Source organism: Haplochromis burtoni, unplaced genomic scaffold (assembly GCF_018398535.1).
Source record: "Haplochromis burtoni strain Fernald_Lab_line unplaced genomic scaffold, NCSU_Asbu1 Contig_713, whole genome shotgun sequence".
Classification (NCBI taxonomy): domain Eukaryota; kingdom Metazoa; phylum Chordata; class Actinopteri; order Cichliformes; family Cichlidae; genus Haplochromis; species Haplochromis burtoni.
This window is the reverse complement of record NW_024583074.1, coordinates 145,460-156,693: the sequence shown is the minus strand read 5'-3', so window position 1 is coordinate 156,693 and position 11,234 is coordinate 145,460. Positions and strand designations below refer to the sequence as shown.

General features: G+C 45.6%; 2 protein-coding genes across 5 annotated transcripts in view; both read right to left on the bottom strand.

Annotated features, from left to right (window-relative positions):
• The window catches only part of kdm2aa (lysine (K)-specific demethylase 2Aa), an 18,718-nt gene extending 9,790 nt beyond the window's left edge, over positions 1-8,928 (bottom strand). The window contains exons 1-13 of one of the 4 annotated variants that reach the window (XM_042215408.1): positions 7,962-8,752; positions 7,810-7,893; positions 5,320-5,458; positions 4,211-4,289; positions 4,080-4,126; positions 3,432-3,610; positions 3,224-3,330; positions 3,062-3,155; positions 2,741-2,894; positions 2,556-2,671; positions 2,359-2,485; positions 2,028-2,257; positions 1,865-1,942 (exon numbers count right to left, since the gene is read on the bottom strand). In XM_042215408.1, coding sequence (XP_042071342.1) covers positions 1,865-1,942; positions 2,028-2,257; positions 2,359-2,485; positions 2,556-2,671; positions 2,741-2,894; positions 3,062-3,155; positions 3,224-3,330; positions 3,432-3,610; positions 4,080-4,126; positions 4,211-4,289; positions 5,320-5,458; positions 7,810-7,893; positions 7,962-8,003 — 1,476 coding nt within the window. In that variant the 5' untranslated portion in view covers positions 8,004-8,752. Of the gene's footprint in view, positions 1-1,864; positions 1,943-2,027; positions 2,258-2,358; positions 2,486-2,555; positions 2,672-2,740; positions 2,895-3,061; positions 3,156-3,223; positions 3,331-3,431; positions 3,611-4,079; positions 4,127-4,210; positions 4,290-5,319; positions 5,459-7,809; positions 7,894-7,961; positions 8,753-8,773 lie in introns of those variants that run through there. The other 3 variants (XM_005949857.3, XM_042215410.1, XM_042215409.1) reach the window with 3 other exon arrangements.
• Positions 8,929-9,097: 169 nt separating this feature from the next.
• Positions 9,098-11,234, bottom strand: part of zgc:165520 (uncharacterized protein LOC571872 homolog) — an 8,093-nt gene continuing 5,956 nt past the window's right edge. Inside the window, exon 10 of the mRNA XM_005949860.2 lies at positions 9,098-10,706. Coding sequence (XP_005949922.1) covers positions 10,629-10,706 — 78 coding nt within the window. The 3' untranslated portion in view covers positions 9,098-10,628. The remainder of the gene's footprint in view (positions 10,707-11,234) is intronic.

Here is an 11,234-nt window from a genome sequence, read left to right as displayed (position 1 = left end):
AGAGGACTCTGTCCCCTCCAACAGAACATCCAAGTAAACCAGGGAACTTTGAGACAAAAACATGGGCAGCATGTGATGCAGGTCCAGCTGTACATGGAACATGCTCGTGTGCGATGGCAAACCGTCTGTCCTGCAGTCAGGACACGAGTTGTCCCTAACATTGCAGGTTTCCAAAAGACAACAATCACCTGTAACAGCTTGTTTACTGTATATGACCCTTGGCCTGCAACTGCAGAAAGAAAGCTGTCCATGATGGGACCAGTGCAGAGGAATAAACCTGAGCTTCCTCCTGCACTTGTGTCAAATATGGACACGCCTTTGTCCTCATGAAAGTTTCCCTTCACTCAGACTCATGCCCCGGTGTTCCTACCATGCCAAAATATAGAAAACTGTCAGGTAATGAGTTGGAATAAAGTTGAATAAAACCTTGAAACACAGAGATGGATGATATTTTATACTTGTTGCTTTATAAACAGTCAAACCAGACGGGGTCATTTTGGACCCCTGATGTGATTATTTGCTGCCAGTAAAAAACTTGAAGTAGTTTAAAAACAGCTTTCTAAATTAACTTTGACATAAACCCGCCTGTGATCATCTGTTAAAGCATCTGACTCTGGTTGTGAAACGATCCTCACGATAACTGATGATTTAATTTATTTTTTACCCGAAAACAGAAAAAAAAAATCATTTTTATGAGGTTTTTAATCAGACTTACATTTGAAATGGAATAAAGAAATATGAATTAAGTTTTAATTAAAAGTGTGGGAAAAACAAACTTCATATTAATTATGCATCAGTCAAACCAGATGGGGACATTGTTGTCCCCTGAGGACCACAGCTGTGTGGAAATCAGGAGGACATTATGAGGGTTAATTATTTACACAAGAAAATGACTTTGATCACTTGGACTTGATGGATTGTTCAAAGTCAGTTACCAGCAGTCCAGCACACTGGGACGGACATTAGCAGTGGAAACTGGTACGATGACACAGGAAGTATACATGCTGCCTTCAGAAGCCGCCACAGCGGACCATCAGCCCCCATCTCACCCTGTCCCAGCACCCCCTGCATGTCCTCCTTCACTACATCCATGAACCTCCTCTGAGGCCTTCCCGTTTCCCTCCTCCCTGCTGCTTCTCTTCTTATCAGAGCTTATGCACCATCAATCGCTAAAGGTCAGGACAGAACAAGTGTGCGAACGACTAAACAACTGGTAGTCATCCTACCCTGTCCCAGTTTGGCTGTATAAGGAAACACATTTACCTCCGGGTGACGTGGGTGACCCCCCCCCGTGAAGCATAAGAAAACAGATGGGGGAAAGAAAAAAAAAAAAAAAAAAAAAAAAAAAAGAGCTGAATATTGGCTTTATGTGCATGTTATCGTTATATAAATCATTTGTTGTTGTTGTGGTCCGTTTGCACGGCCGGTCACAGGGACTTTTACGACTGCTCGTAATGTCCGAACAAACATCTGGACGCTCGATTGACACACATCTTTGTGCGCACGCACTGTTAGCTCTGCTGGACAGACGAGACCAGAGTGGACGTGTTAGCACGTGTCCAAACTTGGTGCTGTGTATTATGACCACAGTCGGCACAAACACCTCAGAGTGCAGAGCTGAGGATCTGCAATCAGTGTCTGTAACGCAGAGTTAAATGAACCGCACACACAGAAACTGTTATGTGTGTTAAAGGTTTTAAAAACTACCGAGTCATGAGGCGTACTTCACAGGACTGTGGACAGGATCATCATAAACCTCCTTCATGTGACTCAGTCTCTCTCTGCACAGACGGAGTGCTCCACGGACCAGAGGCAGGGTTACCATGACAAGTGTGCAGTCTGTTGGTGAATAAAGACCGCTTACCCTCTTCGGCCACCTGACGATGGGCCGTCCTGTGTACGACATGCTGGGATTGTCATTAGCGTGCTCCTTCAGTAGTGCCTGCAGGACAGCAGAGACGTGAGCGTGACAGAAAGAACCGCGAGGCTCATGTGGAGCTCCACGACGACATACAGAGGAGCGATACCTTGATGTGTGTGATGAGCGCCGGGGCGTTGTGTATCCCTGCTGGGACACACTTCTTGTTAGAGGGCAGAGCTTCCAGTTTACCCAGCAGGTTCCAGAGTCCCTCCAGTTCAAGGGGGGTCAGGTGGACCTTAAGTGGAAGCTTCTCAGAGTCTTCCTCACTGCCAACACCCTCCCCCTCAGTCTTCAGCTGCTCACTGACTGGATCTGAGCCACACAGATTCTTCAGACCTTCATGAAGGAAATAAGAAAGACTCAGAACTGACCAGTATGGCCCACACAACACGCATGTGTGTCCCCCAGTGGGCAGTGACTGCGGGCTGTGTACATACCAATGCCCAGGGAGTGTTTCTGAAACTCTGGGGTGAGGTAGGAGGTCTTCGTCAGGCTGAAGACGTAGCGTTCCAGCACGTACCAGCACATCTCATAGTAGAAGGGGTAACGAAACTTCGCTGGAACCTGCAGGAGGTAAAAAGATTAAAGTCTATTCACGTTCATTCAGCAGCTCATGCAGAGCCTGCTCACCTACCCGCGTTCTGTCCTCTATGCTACAGATGTTGAGTTGCATGGGGATGTTAAAGCTGTGCAAGAAGTTTCCTCCAAAGACCATCGAGTCCACCGGGGTGTAAACGGCATGGATCCAACCTGTAGCACACAGTGATTATAATACCACAGGACTGCTTCTGCAGGTAGTGAGTGCACGTCAGTGTGTACCTGAGGGTATGATGAAGGTGCAGCCCCGCTTCAGTTCAACCCTCTGGCAGTCAGACGCTCTGTCTCCCAAGAACACATCTCCTTGTTTCCCTGACAGTACCCAGTTCTCATAGAGCTCCAGGTTCTGAGGAGTCGGGGGAATCAGCCAAAACACCTGTAAACAAAAGTGTAATTCACTGTGCTCTGCTGTGGGACAAAACAGACACTTTCAGGAGGCCCCTCCCCTTCTAGCCTGTTCTTTATACTTGACAGGACTTATGCGTTGACCCGAAGCTGTAACGGGAAAGAGATCGTCTCTTAGCCGACCCCTCGTGGCCTCACCTTGCTCCCTCTCAGTATGTGGTACCATACTGAAGTCCCACCGAAGTCGATGTGGAAGTCCGTGTAGCAGCCCTCAACACTCATCAGACAGTACCTGTGGAGACATCATCGTCATCACGGCTCACATCCTGCCGCCACACTTGCCTACAGCAGGACACTTACTTCTGTACTTTGGGGTACTGCATGTCATTGATAGAGTTAGTCGAGTCTCTCTGTCTCTCTTTCAGATGCCGAGGCCACATGTTGTCCACCCAGTCGATCAGATCGACCTACACGTGCAAACGTGAGACAAAACAAACAGATTAAAATCACTTTAAAGGTTTTTATTTCCTGTCAGCAGTTCCAGTCAAACAGGCCTGCAGGTACATACTGTGGCAGGCCTCTTGACCCAGTTCTCCAGTTTGGTGTGGCTGAACTCCAGGCTGATAACATTATAGAGCTTCTCTCTCTGACACGGGGGGGTCTCATAGTAACGCGTCCACTGGGCCATGGACATCTCTGTCCCCTTCTGAGTGCTCACATCCATCACATCTATCATGCGTCTGCTACCTGAGAGGGGAGCCTTCTGTTAGACACAGCGTGACACAAGAGGCTGCTCACAACAGCTGGGCGGATGTCGAGCTTCTCCAGAAACCTCACCGAGTGAGGAGCATCAAGACAACGTTCAAAGTAATGACTTTATTTATCATTTTGTCCTTAAGTTGATCAGCACTGAGTGTTTCACATACAGGCTCATTGGCTGAAACGGCTCTATATGAATAAAATTCAGTTTGTGCTAATCTGAAGCTACCTGTACACCTATGGACATGATTCAGTTAGAAATCACCTCTAATTAGTATCACTGACAGTTATTTTCAACAATTAGGTTCAATTTCTTCTTTGTTTTTAATAGAAAACCCCGTATTTTAAATAAGTGTAATTACAGCATTTATTACCTAAATCACTGCGTTTGTACAGCGAGGCAAAGCCAGGACTGAAGCTGATGCTTAGCAGCAGTGTGTAACTGAACGAGCCTTACCGACAAACATCTTGACGTCATTGACGCTGAAGTCAGGATCTGGCATCCTGCAGAACCAGAGGACACAACATCATTACATCAGCTCAGTTTATAGACGTATTTAATAACACTGAAGTTACACAGGGGCCTACTTGATTCCCAGTCCATCAGGCTTCTCAAAAACGACGGGGTCCCTCAGACCACCTCTCTGAATGAATGCGTATGTAAAGTCTGCAGAGAAATATACAAGCGTCATTCAACACAGGACTATAATCCATAGGACAAGAAGTACTGTCCTATGGATAATTAGGACAGTACTGTTGTTTCTTATATTAGGACAGCTTCCATCCTTCCACCAGATAAAACCTCCACAAACGCCGGATTGACACGAGTTTATTTCTACGCTCTGTGACTGGTGTGTTAGGTTTCTTGGGATTTGCAGATTTCACGGGGAGGTGATGTCAGAGTGCATGCAGCTGACCTTTTACAGTCACATGTATGAGCACAGCTCATGAGATCACAGTGAACACCATGTGCACTGTCCAGGGTCCTGAAAGCACATCTTTGTGTGGCATTCCTAATAAACTGGCATATCTCACTCTTCAAGCACGATCTCTCAAATTTCTGTGACACCACCTCAGTGCAGCAACGACTGCTGCTTTATAAGACATGTTTCTTCATTTAAATATTCCCTCGCTATAAGATTCTAAGAAGCAAAGAAAAAAGCGTCAGGCTCTGAAAAATAAAGCTCAGACGCAAAGACTCAAAGCTTAAACCCATATAAGAAACACAAAGACACTATACCTACGAATACAGTGTGTGTGTACACGTCCAGCCATCTCTCTCACACACACAACAATAAAAGTCATTTGGTTTGATTTGACAAGGGGAGTGGCCTAGTTTATATTACGAGGATCGAGCCAATCAGCAACGCTGCAACAACAGGTATGTGGACGAGCCGAACAACGCACCTGGTAAGAGCTTAACAGTGCACAGACTCTGCAGACGGGATCGTTTCTGCCCAACTGCAGGGTCTCCTAGTGTGAGCTGCTACAGGCAAAAATTATGGGTAGTATCATTTGTAGCGCTTTTACCATGTGATACGACCTTGACCCAGTTAAATCAGCTGATGTCTACTGTCACACAAACACTGAACGTAATATGTTGATGTGGGTGTGGCTGTTGGACTGCTGGACGGACAGAACCCAGGACACACTCCCTCCCTTTGGGAGAGAACGATGGAGACAGTGTTCACACCAACCTTTTCCATCCATGCGAAGCACTCGGTCAGAGCTGAACCTCTCACTGTTAACCTTCTCCTCCAGGTCAAACATCCTCCTCCCATCAATCTCCTCATCCGAGATGCCATCATCATGGTAACGCTGCTGGTTACGAGCACGCTAGAGAGGAGAACAGAGTAAGAGGGATGGTAAAAGACAGAGGACTGAAGTGCTTTGGATGGACATTAACCCAAACTGGACAGTCCTTCTTATCAAACCAACCGCAAAAGAAAAAGTCCAAAGTGGCGCTTCACAGAGTGGCAGCTAAAAGGATAAGAAGTAACCATTTCTACAGCCTCGTGCCAAATATCTGAAAACTCTAATTATGGTTCATGAGCATTAGGTTCTGTAGGGGAAGCTTCCCAGCACTGCCAAGTGTTCACTCACAGGGATCACCCCTGTCGTATCCTAGGCCTGACAGCAGCTACTGAGTACTGAATGGGTATAAATGAAATGGGCTTGAATGGCAGTCCATGTTAGGGCCCACCTCAGTTCTTTTTGACCAAGAAGATGAAAACAGCTTCATCGTGAAGCACCAGGAACTATAAAATCAGCACTTTAATAGATTCATTGTCCTCAAAACGATCCGACTTTGGGCCCGAGGCTGCAGCCTCCCACAGCAGACACCGAGAGGACACCAGCGCACCACGGGGCCGACACACGGAGACAAGCACACACGCAGGACTTAATCGGATTCACGTGCACAGGTGTGAACTCCAGCAAAGGGAGGAAGAGGCATGTGTGATCATCATCATCATCATGATGTTAGTCCAGGATCGAGACTGCAACTGATCATCACATTGTTGTGATTAGGGCTGGGCCATATCATACCGTTCACGGGAATACCGGTGTAATGTTGGGCAATAATAAGAAAACGAAATATGGCAATAGAATATGGGTAAAAAGCGCAAGCGCAGTACCTTTGTTTACATACGCACATGGTGGAAAAAGCATGGCGGCGACGGAGAACGAGAAGAGCGAAAGCGGATCGTTGAATGAAACGATGAACCTGAACTGGTTTGTAAAAGTGCAGCTTCAGTGGTGTGGAACTGGTTTAGCTTTCCTCTGTCAGATACACAACAAAGCACTATTTTTGGTAGCGCATGCTAGCGGGCCGTCGTTATTACCGAACACGGCGCTCAAGAATCTATCAAAGTACGACTTTGCTGAACTATGAAGCCGCACCACTGGATGGATTGTCTTGCTGACAGAATGGTTAAACTGTCAGCAACGAATTAGCATTTGCACTGTTACATTTTTATACAACTTTAATGTGCATAAAAACAAACAAACAAACAAACAGCTGCTTGTTTAAGTAAAAATACATTGATGGTTTTTTTGCACTAATAAAGTTGAGATGTAAAGTATTTTGTCTCGTGTCAATTATATCGTCAGTTATTTTGTTATCGCAAATGTTTAAATATATATGGTGATAAGTATTTTGGCCATATTGCCCTGCCCCAGTTGTGATGTATAGTTGTTTATAGCAGAGTCTTCTGGAGCAAACCACGAGCTCTAACTGTTAATAAACAAGTTATCAACATAAATTAACAGCCAACTTATTTCACTCATGCTGGTTTGCTAGTGTTACTCTTTTTAAACACCTGCTGACTTCTTTTTATAATGCTAACTGAAAGCTCAGGCTGGCTGCAACATTTATCCTGGCCCTGCATCATTATTATGATGATGTCAAACAGATACTTGGGGTACAGACTGATAACACACGTACACTGAACCCGCGTGTGAAACGTGCGTCCATCACCGTCTTCATGTTCCTCAGGACTCTTACCTTATTAGGTCCTTTTTAAAGAAAATAAACCTGGAGTTGAAAATGATGGGGAAAGGCGCTGGGTGCCATCTTATCCTAACCCCTCATACTAACATACACACACTCTTCATTAACTGATGCCTCAGGCACAGATTCATTAGTACTTTTGGCTGTTGGTCATTATAAGTCATTCAGCATTTTCCTTTGTATAATGTACAAGTACTAAAAGGTTAACTACAGAGTTTCCCTCAATTACCTCCTTACTAGCTGCATTTTCACAGTAAATAACAAAGTTCTGTATATGAATTTGCCTACGATTTCAAAACACTTCTAAGGAACATGAACAGTAAGTCTGCAGGTACACAAAACTGCAAGCAGCAGGCGTGTCTGTTTACTCACAAACAGACACACTTGAGAAAAAAAAATTTGGACATGAAAGCAAAGTGCTGGTTAACACCACTCCACACCTGCCTGATAGCAACTGCCATGTGTTGGCCAGAGAGAGGACCACTGTGTTTACTTGGTAGATCAATGAAAGGACTCAGTTACTTGAGAGGGAGTTGCCCACAGCTCTCTTCAGTTTGACACCCTGCTCTACAGCATATCTTCCCGCTGTGCTTCACCCTCACGGACCCGGCGCATACTGTGATGCAGCTTTGTCAGATATGGTACTGCACAAGACGCACGTGAAGCTGAAGCTCACAGATAAAGTTGCAGTGATTTGACTGAAGGCAGACACTGAGCGTTGAGACTGCTCTGCGTCCCTGCGTCCTGCAGTGGTCTCCCGCTGTAACAGAAAACAGGGCTCAGGCTGAGGTAGCAGAACCAGCGTGTTGGAATCTGCCCGACACTTACCAGTCTTTTGCTGTAGCGCGGTTTGGAATCATCCATTTTCATTCATGGAACCAAAGGCGGGTCCTGAGTGCCACTACAGACACCAGTGGGCAGCGATGGTCCCACAGGAGCCGTCACTGTGCTGTCCTGGCAGGGCTCGCTGCCTACCTCTAATTCACCGACTTCTTACAATTTAGTCGCATACAGAGCCGGACTCGCTGGCTTTTAGAAAATCCGACAGGACCGTTTAATGTTCGAGCTTCTTTATCTGGTTTTTGACAGCCACACTCCTCTCTAGCTTACGTAGCTGCCCTGTCACTACCCTACAGAGACAAAACGACATGACTCCGGAACGGCTATCAACATTTAAAAAAACAACAAGAAGCTGGCACTATTACTTGCTTTAGTCCTAGCATGGTAATAAAGTTAGTTCCTTCTCCGAACAGCCGCCATTTTCACTATACCCCGCCCACAAACGAACACTGGACCATTCACACTCATGCCCACGACCCTTTCATTGGACGACAGCTGTGCCACTCACGCGAAAGAACTGTAATTTCTGATTGGATATGGCCAGCCAATCAACATATAAAGAAATTGGGAAGCAACCAATAACAGCACACTTCCAAAACAAACTCACATCTAATTGGTTGATATAGTCAAAACAGGTCGACTAGTGGACAAACGCGTAATCAGTCAAAAGAACTAGCCAATCGCGCTAACAGTTATCGTGCTAACAGTTATCACAATAACCACCGCCTATCACTCAATACAACTAGTCATTACTTTCAAATAACACGATTACACAAAAATAATGCGTTTTAAATGCCTACCCCCATCGCAGCGGAGATCCGTCCACTTGCAAACACCTGCCGTAATCGGAGACGTATTACGCCCTCTGTGGCCTGTTTTCTTCTCTCAGAGGCACACGGCGGACGGACACGTTTTGTAGCCTTCAACCCAACAAGGAAGTGCCCGCAGCCCCATAAATGGAAGTGCACTTTGAACAGCTTACTGTTGATTGGCTGGAGAATGTTGCGTAGCGCTCGTGATTGGTGGCAGGGACTGTTTGTCAAACGCGTACAGCTTGAGTACGGCGAGCGAGAGGAAAACGTCGGCAAACGCTAAGGTGAAATAAAATGGAAGTGGAAGTGTAGTAACTGACAGATTGATTTTTATTCAAAAAGTGAAGAAAACTACAAACGATGCACTTTTATAAATAGTTCGCCGTGCTCAGAGCCACGGCCTTCAGTCAGCAGCAGACACAAACACACAGCGTGTACAAAGAAGCTAACGATGAAGCGCTGGAAGCATCGGCAGACCAGACCTAACAGCGTGTCCCTGTGAATGCACACCTCAATCCCCGGAATTTGATATTTAGCGGTCCTAGGATCAAATTTGAAGATGAATAAAATCTGTGATAGTTCATTGTCACACAACAGCTGCCTGTCGACTATCGATGACCTCTCCCGGCAGGACAAATCTTCCAGGTTATTTTTCTGAACACACTGCGCAACTAAAGAGTCTGCCATCAGTTTGTTCAGACGCCTCAGTAAACTTCCAATTGGAATTTTATTGGAATACACATTTTCAAAAATATTGATATAGGAGAGCAGGCTCTCAGTTCACGAGTGGGCTGTACTGCATCCAACATCACAGTGTGGGTCAGAGCAAGTGCAAGCATAACAAGCATAAAAACAGACACACAAGCACATTATACAAACATGAGAGTTCAGTCGTAATAAACACAAATAACAACGATCTAAACCAAATACCTGAATCATCAAATGATTTGTATTTCTAATCTTACACATTTAAAATGAACATCAGTTCCTGAGTCACACCATCTAAGATGAGCCATTTTTAATCACTTCAAGGTTAAAAGCTCACTATGTGGATTTTTACTGTGAATCCTAAAGGCCTCTCGACGGGCCTGCTGTGGACATGGGCAGGATGCAGTCTACAGCACAGGTGTGTCAGGTACCAGCACCTGCTGTAATCACTCTAATATTAATGGACACCCTCTGCTGTTTATTCCTTACACAGCAACACAACAGCTAATCTTCCTAATAAAAGCTTTTCATGGCTGCATTATTCAAAAGTTGTTTACAAATCAGGTGCACTTTCCTGAATATGGATATGACAAGAGGACAAATCAGTGAATGAAAATGAAATGGAGCATGCTAGCAGTCACACTCAGTAATTCACAGGCTTGGCCCTGATTGTTGGTGACCTTTCATGCTGCACATTTTCAAATTCCAAGTTTGGTTCTGAAAAATCGCTCCACAGCAGAACAACTGCAGCAGGGTTAGAGTAAGACGTATCACACACATTTGCACTGAGCACAGCTAAGTAACGATGAGCTGATGCTAACACATTAAACATGCATGTAGCCCTATGATGTGGACATTCTTGGTGGGATTATTGACGTGTCGGTCGCTGCACTGAAAGGTCTCCAGCTTTTCTTTTCTGTTTTGTGCACACAGTCATATTCAGTTTGTTATTGGACAGGTTAGGGACACAGACTGGAGCGAGGCCATGAAGAAGAAAGCTGTCGTCATGTTTTTCTGATTGAACTGATCATAAATGTGGCGCTTTGTTCCTGATATGTAATGAAATTAGAGCAAACTGAGTGTCCTGCGGCCTCCCGTGGCCTCAGATGGTGGGAGACTTTCTTCATTAGGGTCTCTATTTGATGAAGCTGTAGACAAATGAACCCAGGACGACAGCCAAAATCACGCAGCAGCAGAAGATCATCATTTGTTTCTGGAGAGACAAGTTGGTTCGGGGGGGAGGGGTCAGAGACAGAAGGTGGTGTTAAACGAGATGACTCCCGGTCAGGCCGAGCAAGACTAAACACACTCTACATCTACAGCCCAGGCCCCCAGGGTCTGAACAGGCCCCTAAAGTGCCCAAAACACAACAGTCTCAAAGTGACCGGAGCACACAAGCCAGTGAGGTTTAACCCGTTTGCTTCACAAAAAGACATTTTTCCCCCGAAGGATCTGAACGTGGCTGCACCACGCTGTAACACGCTGTAACATGCTGTAACACGCTGTAGCACGCTGTAACACGCTGTAACACGCTGTAGCACGCTGTAACACGCTGTAACACGCTGTAACACGCTGTAACACGCTGTAACACGCTGTAACATGCTGTAACACGCTGTAACACGCTGTAACATGCTGTAACACGCTGTAACATGCTGTAACACGCTGTAACACGTAACACGCTGTAGCACGCTGTAACACGCTGTAACATGTAACATGCTGTAGCACGCTGTAACATGCTGTA